At 35.6% G+C, this 13,618-nt stretch overlaps 1 protein-coding gene across 1 annotated transcript; it reads right to left on the bottom strand.

Moving 5' to 3' along the window:
- Positions 1-3,600: 3,600 nt before the first annotated feature.
- LOC139898469 (ISWI chromatin-remodeling complex ATPase CHR11-like) lies at positions 3,601-11,760 on the bottom strand. Its single transcript, XM_071881203.1, has 25 exons — positions 11,392-11,760; positions 11,027-11,158; positions 10,824-10,930; positions 10,344-10,456; positions 9,556-9,653; positions 9,280-9,459; positions 8,982-9,203; positions 8,548-8,682; positions 8,180-8,462; positions 8,009-8,082; positions 7,622-7,842; positions 7,441-7,528; positions 7,265-7,358; positions 6,976-7,164; positions 6,862-6,893; positions 6,685-6,761; positions 6,513-6,602; positions 5,952-6,024; positions 5,783-5,837; positions 5,641-5,699; positions 5,395-5,560; positions 5,123-5,301; positions 4,830-5,045; positions 4,337-4,444; positions 3,601-3,888 (listed from the first exon to the last, which is right to left on the bottom strand). The coding sequence occupies exons 1-25, from the start codon at positions 11,605-11,607 to the stop codon at positions 3,871-3,873; spliced, it is 3,225 nt and encodes a 1,074-aa protein (XP_071737304.1). The 5' UTR covers positions 11,608-11,760; the 3' UTR covers positions 3,601-3,870.
- Between the last annotated feature and the right edge of the window lie 1,858 nt (positions 11,761-13,618).

The raw sequence follows: 13,618 nt of genomic DNA, 5'->3' as shown, positions 1-13,618 counted from the left end.
AGGCAAGAAGATTCTAATCAGAGTGTATAGAGAATCATGTGTGTTTTCTGTAAGTTCGTAATGAAAGCAAACATGCCCAAGAACTGATATATTAATTTGACAGTTAAATTGAAGGGATGCAACCCTTCATTTGGCGGGAAAACCTCCACACTCTCCGAACTCGTTGTTAAGTAAAACTACCTCACCCTTACTTTAAAGTAAACCCCAATTAATCAAATCAAGATATTTGTCCAGGATGACACTAAAATCACCAACACCTATTTCGACACGTCAACCTATCCACCTAGCCTGACCCGTTTGCATATCATACCTTTTCTATGCCACTAGGATTACTAGCATGGACTTCATTGCCTCTCTCGCGGCATACAAAGCCTCTTTAGTCTTTGAGAGTACCAAATGATCCGGTGGATCACAATCGTAACCGACTCCGAGAAAAAGGGGTGATGGGAAGAGTTAGCCGTTGGTCAAATATTGCCTTCCAGATTTTTCTCATTCACTACATCAAAGTTCTATGAAAGACTTAGTATTCAGTCAACTCTCATATCCCATGATCCTTGTAAACGTGCATCATGGAGAAAAGATTTAGTCATTTGCATTGTATTATTTAAAGCCTTGTAAATGATAGAAAAAAGGATTAGGCCTCTTATTGGTAAACGATCAGTAAGAGAGAAAGAATAAAAAACCAAAAGCTTTTAGCTCCATACTCAAGTGTTCTAAATTTATTATTTACTCTGCTCCATTTCCATATATACGTACAAAACTCTCAAAACATAAAACAAATTTAGTATCCTTATAATATTCGTCGTGCCATTAATATTGTAACGGATCAAGTGGTATCAGAGCCGTGTTCCTACTTCGTGTATGGTGCACACTAAATCCGCATATCAAGCAACTGGCGAACCGTTGTTAGAATTGCAAAAGCATCGGAAGTCAACAACCCACAAAGAAACAAAAACAATGTCAGGAGAAGGAAGTAACACACCGGGATTGAACGAGCTCGCGGCTAAAGTTGACCATCTTACAAATCAACTTGAAACTGTACTTGCGTGGATTCAATCCCAATCGAAACCAAAAGCCCGAGAAACACCTTTGAAGAAGAGAACAGAGGAAGAAACTGATTGGAAGAGTGACACTGAAGACGATCGTGACAGTGAATCTAGTATGACGCGTGGCCGTGATTCAAATAGGCCTTTTAAAGTGGAAGCGAGAATCGATATCCCCGCATATGATGGCGTAGTGGATGCCGAAAAGTTAGATTCCTGGATTGATCAACTCGAAACATACTTCACACTCTACGGTTTCAAGAGCACCGAGAAAGTCTCGTTCGCACGGTTGAAGCTCACAAGTCACGCGTTGGCTTGGTGGAACTCCTATTTGAAAACTGTGGTGGACGAAGAAGTCAAATGGCCTGAGTTTACTCAAATGCTCCGTCGTGAATTTTACCCGATGGGCTACTCTCAGGACCGTTGGACGAGGTGGCACAACCTTCAACAACAAAATGGGCAACTCGAACAAGAGTATACTACTGAATTCAGGAGGCTTGCGGTGTCCTTGGGAATCGTTATCGATAACGAAGAGATGCACACTAAGTATATGGCAGGTTTAACTCGGCAAATTCGGAGTGAGCTGCGGTTACATACGATCTCGAGCATATCAAACGCAAGTGTAATAGTCAGGGCTATTGAACAAAAAAATAAAAATGATGGGTCAAGTCTTGATTGCTTTTCAAAAGGATATGGTGTAACATGAAGTGTAACAAGCAACTCTTCTAAAAAAATGAAGTCTTCGTCGGCTACAAGTGTTAACAAGTTTTGTGAACATTGCAATATTGGAGGTCACGTTGAAGCAAAGTGTTGGAAGGCACATCCAGATTTATTTCCAAAGAAATGGATCAAAGACAAAGAAAAGCGCACCACCGCGACAACCACGATCAATGACGCAGTATAACTCGGGAATGTTGATGGCGTGGACACGAGTTTAACCCTCATGACTAACTCCAAAGAGAAGTTGGCGACTAACGAAAAGGAGGAACTGTTTAGTCTGAAAATTCAAGTGAAAAACCAAGTGGTCGAAGCAATTGTTGATACGGGAAGTGAGAAGAACCTAATTTCAGCGAGTCTTGTGCAACAATTGGGGCTGAAAACGACTCCACATCCACGTCCTTATGCGCTGGGATGGATACAAAAGGGGAAAGACACACACGTAACTCTCCAATGTACGTTTTGTTTTGCCATTACTAATCAATACGTAGACGAAGTTACCTGTGAGGTTGTTCCCTTGGATATTTGCCAAGTCATATTTGGTAGTCCCTATTTGTGGGAAAGAAATGCTATTTATTATCGACGTGATCAAAAGTACCAGTTCGAAAAAGATGGCAAGAAGTATGTTGTCAACAAAAACAAAACAAACAACATCATTGATTTGGTTACAATTTGTAACGTTAGAAGACCAAGTTCAGTCTCTAAATGTTTCCCTAAAGCATCTAGTGAAACAAAAATTTATCACCGAGTTTAAGAACAGCAGGCGCTGTTCATTTTTGCCGGAGAAGGGGAGGAATGATCCGGTGGATCACAATCGTAACCGACTCCGAGAAAAAGGGGTGATGGGAAGAGTTACCCGTTGGTCAAATATTGCCTTCCAGATTTTTCTCATTCACTACATCAAAATTCTATGAAAGACTTGGTATTCAGTCAAAACTCCCATGTCCCATGATCCTTGTAAACGTGCATCATGGAGAGAAGATTTAGTCATTTGCATTGTATTATTTAAAGCCTTGTAAATGATAGAAAAAAGGATTAGGCCTCTTATTGGTAAACGATCAGTAAGAGAGAGAATAAAAAACCAAAAGCTTTTAGCTCCATACTTAAGTGTTCTAAATTTATTATTTACTCTGCTCCATTTCCATATATATACGTACAAAACTCCCAAAACATAAAACAAGTTTAGTATCCTTACAATATTCGCCGTGCCATTAATATTGTAACGGATCACCAAATAAGATGGAACTAAACCTAAACACAAAGAAGTGGACTCACAATCATAAAAAATAGATACATTCTCAATGTAATCAAGTGGTCAGTTTACATGTTAGATACATTGCAACCTTGCTTTTGGTGTAACCGTTGGACACTTGGACCCTCTTAATAGAGATTCAAATTTTGAAAATTGACGAAACGCATCACGAAATAATTGGCGAGTTGGTGTCAACAGAGCCAATTATTTGACTTGGTTTTGGCACACTTTTGATGTAACCGTTGGGACACTCTTAATAGAGATGTTAAAAATTTCAAACGTGACTGACATCATACTTTGTGTGACGATGGAGGCATGGAATTTGTCGGAAATGATCACATGACTGGATTAAGAAAATTTAAAAATACTCGTACTCTGAGGATAGCATCGACTAACTTATATAGAACAAAACCTCATCATTTAATCGGTTTTTTATTTACCATTACATGACATATTCGATTCTCAAAATTTACTTAACCTAAACTTGTAATATAAATTAATTCCAAATCAGCCATTTATAGGGTATGAAGTATGAAACCACCAGCATTCTAAGTATTACCATATGATTATAAGACGATGCAACTATGCAAAATTTACTGGCAAGTCATAATCTTGATAGCATAAGTTTTACTTCCAAGTTGATACAAAAACCAAATCTCTAAAACGTATTTAGGAATTAGATTCGAAGTTTACAGATTAAAACCTAGCAGCACAAAATAATAGAGACCCATTCTTCTTGCCTATTATGGGATTTTACATATGCTGAAGTCATATATATACTATTGTACCGATGCTACTCTACTAATCCAATGTCTCCCAGGTCTTAAAAATCAATATTCGTAACCTCTATCATTTCAATCACTTGCCCTTCTTTCCCTGCAAATTATATAAAAATAGTCAGCAACATCTACATAAATCAACATTTATGCCCATGATGTAATTTCTAAAAGATACAGTATTAAGTTAAAAATATTAGTATAAAATAAACAGGTTCAACATCCAAATCAACACAAATAAAAATAAAAAATAATGGTAATTTGATTTAAATAAAAAATAGTCAACTTTCATCCAAGTGACCTGCACTGTCCAGAAAAATCATTCCCCTTCTAGTGATAATATTTCTAATGTATAATTAATATTATAGCCATTTATGATATGCAAGAGAACTAAAGATAGTGGTTGGACTGGCAACGCAATTGCATATGTTGGTGTTTGTTTTACAAACTGGCATTACAAATTTTTGTTTGTGACAAAACTACAGGTATATAGGTTAGAAAATTCATTTCTTTAGTATGTTTAAAGCAATATAACAAAATATCATTACCGAATTGACATAGTCATCCATCAAAGACTGTTTCCGCTTCTTCATCGAAGATGAAGGTGGGCTCTCCGCAGCTTGTCTTGCCATGGCCCGCTTTGATGGTGTCGAGCTCTGACATTAAATTTTCACAATAGGAGTGACTAAACTTTGTGCAATCCACAATATCCAAATTATTGCTATAAAATATAAGATGGCAGACAGCAGCATACTAGAGGTTGCAACATTGGTCTCTTAAAATAATGTTTTATCTTTAATGGGTCCAGTGGGTCAAATAAAAACAGTAATAAATTCACTGGTCAAAAGTCTTCCAGAGTGTAGTTTTAGTGTATCAAACTTTGTAAATCACTTTGAACGAGAAAAATAAAATAAAATAAAAATGTTTTTCCTGAAACGACCATTTTGACACATACAAATATCACCCATTTTATCAGTTATCCAACCAGCCTATTTTGTAAAAGTCTAAAGCATAAATTATACAAACGAACAAGAGTTAAACCTTGGCAAGCTTCTTTTCTTTACGAGCCTGCCTCTCCCTCTCATCATATTCTTGATTTTCCTTCTCCACCAACCGAATGAGAGTATCACATCTCCTTGCAAGTTCCTGAGTCGTTCGTGACTTAACAAACCAATCAAACCTGAACAAAGGCGACGTCCGAAAGGCCGCCTTCAGCTCATCCCAGTTCCCATAACCAAGTTTGTGAACCATGCAAATCTGTAATATTTCAATCTTGTTAAGCTAACAATTATCAGTGTCTAAGATTAAGATTGCATTCTGAGTTATATTCTTACCATGAAACGATCACATTCTTCATTGTAAAGCTTCCCTTTGTTCTGCCCGTATTGAATTTTCAGCTCTAACCAAGGGTTTTTGTAACGGTCTAATTTCTTTCCTATTGCTTTCATTATTTCATCTTTACGAGAAATTCTAGCCTCCCCTCTCTCAATGTTTTTAATGATTCGATCATAATCTGGTAATACGTATATAATGAGCCTCAAATCAACGGAAATAACTTGTGAAATAGATCATGAGAAAGCACACACAAATATAGATATACACTTACCATTCAATTCTTTGTATCTTTCCTTAAATACTCGAGCATATCTTTCCACTTCTTCATCTGTTTTCCCTTCCATTTCAGAAGCAATACTCGCCACATCACTTCGACCATACTTCTCGCAGGCCCTTATGAATGTATTAAAGTCTCTCCTACTCCAGGTTGAAAACCCCTGGTAACAAGAAATGTCAGTAAAAAAATATTTAACCCAAATCGTCAATACAAAATTATATGAAAAAAAATTATATATACATCTTCCAATAGTTTCTCTTTTTCTTCTTGCTCCTCAGCAGTCAAAGGGTCTCCAACCTCTACAGAATTAACGAATATACGGTACATCAATACAAAGATGATCAAAACAGATTAATAATGAATATGTAAGTTACTTTTTTACCTTCGGGCTCATCAACTTCTATAGAGTCTTTCACTTGATTCTTCTGCTGTGCTTGCTATTCAAAGAACCAAAACAAATGTATCAGATATTTATATAAGAATAATACAACTAAATACCAATGACATAATACTCGAGAGGCACAAAAAAGTTGGAAGGATAAAATTATTACCGCCATGAGATAACGCACTTCTTTCTCGTACAGCTCGCTGAGCCTCTGTGTGTTGAAGAACTGGAAGTCATGCCTACAGTAGACAGTAGCATGTTTTAGAGAGAAGAATGAAATGGATTCTTAGAACAATGTCTACAACTATTGAGTTCCAATTCAATACAATAACTCATATTTATACCTGCCAAATCAAACCCAAAGCACTCAATTTGGGTCTAATGGGTCTTGCATATGGGTCAAAAGGGTCGAGTTGTAAAGTTTCCAGTTTTTGAGATTCACATCCCTAAAAATTGGTCCAACGAGTTTTTATTAAAACATATTGGGTCTTAGACAAAAAATAAGAAATTGGTTGATCGGGTTAAAATCCACCAAGTCCAACAAATAGAGACAGGTCCAACGGGTTGACCCGTTTGACCCATTTAAAATCTGACCCATTTCGACCCATGACCCGTTTTGATCCAAATCCATTTGGGTCTCGACCCAACCCGACCCAACCCATTTGCCAAGCATACTCATATTATCTCATAACCAAGAAAAAGCAACGGTGTGATATTTGAATCTTACAATTGGGGCATGCGAGGAATCCTGGGTTCCTTTGGCTTAGATGGCCCACTTTGACGCATAGTTTGTTTAAAGTATTCTGATTCTGAGTAGCTAAAAAACACAGAAAATTAGATAAAACAAATGGTTAAAAGATTAGTAACATCATAAAAAACAGAAGTCAAGTTAAAATTACTTGCGCTTCCGCTCTCTTCTAGGAGGCTCAACCCAATTATCACTGACAATTTTCTTGAAGTCAACCTTGTCCTCATCCTTTACAAATAAACATTCAAATAGAACTCATTAGTAAATACTGCTACTAAAGCAACATAGTAAAACATCATAGTCACATAACAGACAAAGAATCCCACACCTTATCTACATCAAAATCATATAGATCAGCAGCTGCATGAAAAAATGTGACAAATTTAGTGTCTAATTAGATGAGAGTAGCACAAAATAAACGGTAATAAAAAAATCAACATACTGTCGTCCATTTTGAACTTGATTGCGTCCTCGGTAAATTTCTTCATCTTGGCATCAAGCTCACGCGTTGCTTCCACTCCTTTAGCAATGATTCTATCAATATCTTCATCTGTGATTGTACTATCTTTTGAACTGAAAACCATTTCAGCACCAAACCTCACCATTTGTAACAGTTCATCTTTGTTTACAGCTGGAAATAAAAACCAACAAAATAAAAAATTCAAGATGGCATGTAAAAAATCCAAAATAAAGTAAACTAAGCATGTATAAAATGAATAAATGATTATTACTCTTTTGCTCAGCTAGCCGTCCTTGTTGAATAACCAAAGCATCAAGTGCAAGTTTTTTATAAGCTCTTTCAATGACTTTCTCCTCTATAGTGTACTGTTATATTCAATTAAAATATAAAACAATTAGTGTTTTATCATTTCAAAATCTTATAATGAAACACATGAATGAGAAGTACCTCAGTGCAGAAACGGAACACTTGAACTTCTTTCTTCTGTCCAATCCTATGAGCACGATCTTGAGCTTGCAAATCGACTTGTGGATTCCTGCACAACAGTTAGATGCACACCAATATTAACATCATTTTCAGCAGATGAAAATACTAAAATAAATTTAGGAAAATGATTCATGTGTCTCACCAGTCACTATCGTAGAGGATGACAATATCTGCAGTAGCAAGATTAATACCAAGGCCTCCAGCTCTAGTTGACAGTAAAAAGACAAACTTTTCACTTCCTGGCTTATTGAAGGCTTCAATGGAAGCATCGCGATCTTCACCACCAGTGTTACCATCAATACGGCAGTACAGATAGCCACGATACATCAGGTAATCTTCAAGAATGTCTAACAGTCTTGTCATCTATAAAAACAAAACAGATGAAAGTATGTTCAGCAACATATACTTAAATATATTTAAACTCACTCAACTAAATAAACTGGCCTAAAGAATTATTATGAATGCTGCAAAGATAGCATATATGTATAAAATTGAAGAAAAATGACAAAAGTGAAGTTGAAGAATGAACCTGTGAGAATATTAAAACCCTTGAATCGCGCTCCTTCAATTTTGGAAGCAACTTATCTAGAAGAACCATTTTGCCTACAATTGAAAGAAAAAGAAATAAATCACACATCTGTCATACAATTATGGTGAGCATCATGTACAATATTACAAGGCTAGACGGGGAAGTATTCACCTGCGTTTTCGACAAGATGGTCCCCAGTAGTATAAGGGGGACCAGGTTCAGCCCCTTGAAAAAGATATGGATGATTGCAGCATTTACGAAGCTGCATAGCAATATTCAACAGACGTTTTCGCTCACCACCTGCATTCACAACCTCGAGATCTTTCTGCAACAGAGCCTTATAATACTGCTTCTGCATTTGAGACATTCCAACCTTAAGAATGGTTTCTTTCTTAGGCGGTAAACCCTTCTCAACATCAGACTTCAATCTTCTTAGTAAGAAAGGCCGAAGAACCTGACAATTTACAGGAAAAAAAAGAATATAAGAAACAGTATTCCTGAGTCATATACAATTTTCTTTACAGGAAAAAAAAACATACCTTGTGAAGTTGTTGAACAACCTCTTCTTGATCATTTTCACCAGAAATTTGAAACCACTCATCGAATGTTTCAGCAGAACTGAATATCTCAGGTAGCAAAAAGTTCAGCAGTGCCCAAAGCTCATGAAGGTTATTCTGCATAGTAAAACATTTTCCAAAAAAGTAAACCAAATGATAATATGTTGACTAAAACAAGTGAAGGATTAGTGAAAGAGATGTAAAAGTTTTAATAATACAAGAGCTTTGTCATTGGTCAGCATGGAATCAGACTAAGTTAACACTATATAGATAATCATAAAATCTTAAGTATTAAGGTGTAAAAAGTTTTACATAACACAGGACCCAAAAAAAAAATTAAAACACTGTCTGATATGTAATGAGAAATGTAAGTATAAAACATATGCAAACTGCAAAGGAACAATTTTCTTAAATACCTGAAGAGGTGTCCCTGTGATAAGGAGACGGTAATTGGTATTGTATATCCTCATGGTCTTTGAAAGAAGTGAATTCTCATTCTTTATTCGATGAGCTTCATCGATTATAATATAACGCCAGCTAAAGCGACGTAAAGTAGTCTTCTCTTTAATGGCCATTTCAAAACTAGTGACACATACATCAAACTTTCCAGCAACGAGTAGCTCTTCACGAATGTATTTCTGTATAAACTCAGTGTTAAAACTTAAAATCTTTTAGAAACAGTAAATTAACTAAAACAAAAGCTTGAAGTATTACCCTTTCATCTGGGTTCCCTAGAAATTTTACAGCACGCAATACTGGACAAAAGCGTTTTATCTCATTCATCCAGTTACCAAGTGTAGATTTTGGAGCAACAACCATGTGTGGACCAGTTATTCCTCTAAATTCATGCAAGTAACCAAGCAAAGAGATGGTCTGTAAAGTCTTTCCAAGACCCTGAACAATAATAATATTAAGAGTTCGTTACTAAGTAAAGTTCAAGTATGAAATGTAAAACAGGAGAACACCAAAAATGGAAATCACTGGCAATACCATCTCATCTGCAAGAATTCCATTAATACCATTCTCATATAATCTTATAAGCCAGTTTAACCCAGCAAGTTGATAATCTCTCATCTTCCCTGTAATACCTGTCAAAAGAAGTTACAGAACCCAAAATTTAATTCAAAAGGTAGCTTTAACCTATGCTCTCTAGATTATGATAGCATGTTAGATAACAGTGTAACATAATAAAATACACTGCAAATGAATTATAAGTTATAAGTGGCGTCTTCCAATGTGCTCAAAGACAAAAACAGAACACCACATCTGTTTCTAAATAACAATGCCACATTTTAAAATTTGGGTCATTTCACATTATTAAATTATTAAATAATAGATATGATTAAAGTAGCATAAATATAGACTTGTACATTGATAATCAATGTATCGCACGTATTGGTAACTCTGATTTTGGTCAATTTTTATCAGTTGATCAGTTAAGAAGGATTTTAAGCTTCCATGACCAAGAGATTTCTTAAACAATGTGGCAAAATGTAGTAACTGGTTAGAAAATTTAATTAAAGTGGTAATATTATGTTATTTTGTTTTATTAATCATAATATAGGTAAAGAACTTCTGGCTGAAACAGTTACCCATAGTTAGTAGCATCAGCAAAAGGCACTGAAATGCTAGCCAACAAATTTAAGAAATCAGTGCACCATCTAAGGACATTCATTTACGGTCATGGTAAAACAAGTACATCTCCATTTAAATGTATTTTTCAACACACGATACAGGTCTAAACCAAATATTAACATAAAACAAATCTGAAATCTTACAAGAGGGCTGCACCAACAAGCGTGTGTGTCCTGATCCAGACAAGCCATCTTCTTCCTCCTTAAGATACACTTCATCCTCTTCTTCTTCAGTCATCTTAGATGCATGACGACCCCTAACCACCAAAATAGTTTTAAAAAAAGTCAGTCAATCACATCAAACGTGTTTCACATTACCATATCATGACAGAATACTCTCCAAGTAAATCGGTTTTCAAATGATCAAAATTGACAGAAACCAATACCACCAGGCGGACAATATTTTGATGATAGTTTAAGAAACATGACTCATTAAACCTTGAAAACAAAATGGTCAAACCAAATTGACATTCTGGAGTCCATACAGCAACCACATTTTAATTAAAGCTACATCATTGATATACATGTAGTCTATCCAAATATTGGTCATCTCTAAATACATTCAGATAAACCAATAAAAAAGCTATATTGTGTACATGATAAATTTCAGAGTTGAGTTTTTACCTTCCTTTCACCTTCTTCAGAGAAGCAGATTGATCAGTTTTAGCAAAATGAGCAAACAATTCTGTCTGCTGCAATAAAAATTTCAATCTCCCCTTTCCTTTGCTATTCTGTAATCATACAATAACAGACCATCAGTAACAAAATCAAATCAGCATAAACCACAATACTATTATTTAACAGTAAAATTATCCTAATAAACACACCATATCAGCGTCAACAGAAGCATTTTGTTGATCCAGTATATCCTGTATCTTCTGTTTCTTCAACCTCTGCATCTCCTTTAACCTAGCCTTTTCACGATGACTAATCTCATTAGTATTCTCTTTATTTACATCCTGCAAACAATACATACATCCTATAAATCAATTTCACCTCCTATTACAAAAAAAAAATAATAATAAAATAAAAATAAAAAAAACACTTAAAATGCAGCTACGCTAATAAAAACCCTAACTAACACAATCACTCCAAAACACATCAGATACCACTTTATATCGAAACACGCAGCAGAATCTGAAGCAACAAAAGCGACCTAACCTAACCTAACTAACAAAAAACGATAATTAACCTCATCATCATCATCTTCTTCTTCATCGTCATCCTGTTCCTCACCTGCAGCATCAACGTAGTCGTTAGCGTTCTCATCGTCGTCAGAATCAACCGGGCGAGCAACGGCTTCGAGTTCTTCATCGTCTTCCTCTTCTTCAACCTGATCGTGTGCTGGTTCATCTTCAGAAGAATTAGACACAGATTCGGAGTTCTTTGATTTTGAACGTTTCGCCATTGAAATCGATCGATTGCTTAGGGTTTTAAATTCAGTATTTCAAATATGTTGTGTGAGTGAGGCGAATAGATGAAAAGGGGCTGAATACCTAGCGGACGAGTTACAAGAATGGAATAGCGCGAGAAAATGGGATTTGGGGGGCATAAAAATAAAAATAAAAATAAAAATAAATAGATATAGATGTGTGTATATATATGTGTCAAGTATTTTGGTTAATTTGGAGCGGGGGAAACTCCCGCCTGTTTATCATGGGGATTTTTTTCTTTCCCGCTTTTTAATGGATAGGGGATATACGGGCTGTAATTATAGTTACCCGGTTAAGTAATAAATTTGGGTCGAGTTACGTAAGATTGGTTTAGGTCGAATTTCTTGGTTGACAAAAAGAAATCAAGAGCGGCGGTAAGGAAATCAGGAGCAAGTCACTATGTGAGTCACGCGATTTTATACTATAAAATTCACCACAATTGCATACTTTTTGAAAGGGCCTCGATGTTCATGTTCATCATCTTCTTCAACTTAAATATGTGGTTGTTCTTCCTCTATATTTGTAGTTATCGAAGCACTAACGAAATTTCTAGATCACCCAAATTTTTGAATTACCGTAACATGTAGCTGTCGTATTACAATCTAAGTGTCACAATCAAAATATCAAACAATAATTATATTATACAAATCAATAATTTTGCCAAGTTTTTAACTAAATTAAAAAAAAACTAACTAAAAATTATACAAACAGCACATTTCAAAAAAATAAGTTACGGATGGAAATTGAGAGTTGCAAAACTAGAATAAAAATAGCGTGTGAATTATACTATATATACAAATGACTATAAAATTGTTGCTTCAATTTTACCAAAAAAATAAGAATGGTTCACTTTTTCTTTATATATATATATTTATATTTATATACTCCGCATTTATTAGTGACTCATATTCTAAAATAATAAGTGGGCTAATTTTTAAGTATTTTTTAGTGGCTCATACCATAAAATTTTAAACTTAAACAAATATATGGGGTTCTACAATTATATTTAGTGGTATCATGTAAATAAATTTAATAACCGCTTGTAAAATATTTTCCGTAACTAGCGGTGTTACCGGACCACAGATAAACACATAGTCTCGCCACATAATGCCCTATTTAATTTTTGCAAACAAATAAAACGGGCGTTTTAAATCTTATTAAAGCATATAGTTCATTTCCACATTAATTTTTGATTACGAACTATAAGTTGTGATGTGGTCCAGCGGTTGGTGGCTTGCCTCCTTTATGGGAGGTCAGGAGTTCCCCGTTGGCTACATATTAAAAACACAATTTCATCTCTGCCATGAAGTATCCACCCATGGCACCTTTTCCATATCGTTTGGGGGGGTAAAGGGGAGGGGATTTTACTTGGTCGTGCCCTTGGATCGGTTTCAAGGTTTCCTCCCGGGCAGCGATGGGGCGGGGTTATTATCGCTGCATCGGCATAGTCGAAACGGGAGATGATCGCAACGGGTGATTTAGTCCCCTCGGGTGATCTCAATCGCTATTAAAAAAAACAATTTAATTAATAAACTACGATTAAAAATGATACAATAAATAATGAGTCATTTTATGGTGATGGGATTTCTAAAATATTAAAACTAAATAACTCTTAGCTAGTAATGCGAGTTAATACTACTAAGATAAAGTTTTTAAATACGGAGTATAGAGGAATATTCAAATGAATTGTAACAATCCAAACCAAACCACAATCGAACTCGCGAAAAATATCAAAATAAAAAAAAAAATTCCTTGTGCAGCCTGGTGCGCGGCGCGCCAGACCCTTGCGCGGCGCGCAAAAGGGGTCTGGACAGCCCGTTGTCCAAAAGTTTAAAACGCGAAAAAGATTGGCCACTTCCCGACATAATTAGACAAAACGCTTTTAACAACATATTCAAATATGTAAAACTAACACGATTCAAACATAAAATAAGTTTTACAGGGCGGGGCCCACATTGACCCGAATTTCGAGTTTAATACATAACG

The sequence above is a fragment of the Rutidosis leptorrhynchoides genome, chromosome 3 (assembly GCF_046630445.1).
Source record: "Rutidosis leptorrhynchoides isolate AG116_Rl617_1_P2 chromosome 3, CSIRO_AGI_Rlap_v1, whole genome shotgun sequence".
Taxonomy (NCBI): domain Eukaryota; kingdom Viridiplantae; phylum Streptophyta; class Magnoliopsida; order Asterales; family Asteraceae; genus Rutidosis; species Rutidosis leptorrhynchoides.
The sequence above is the reverse complement of the archived record's forward strand: the minus strand, read 5'-3'. Positions and strand labels throughout refer to the sequence as shown.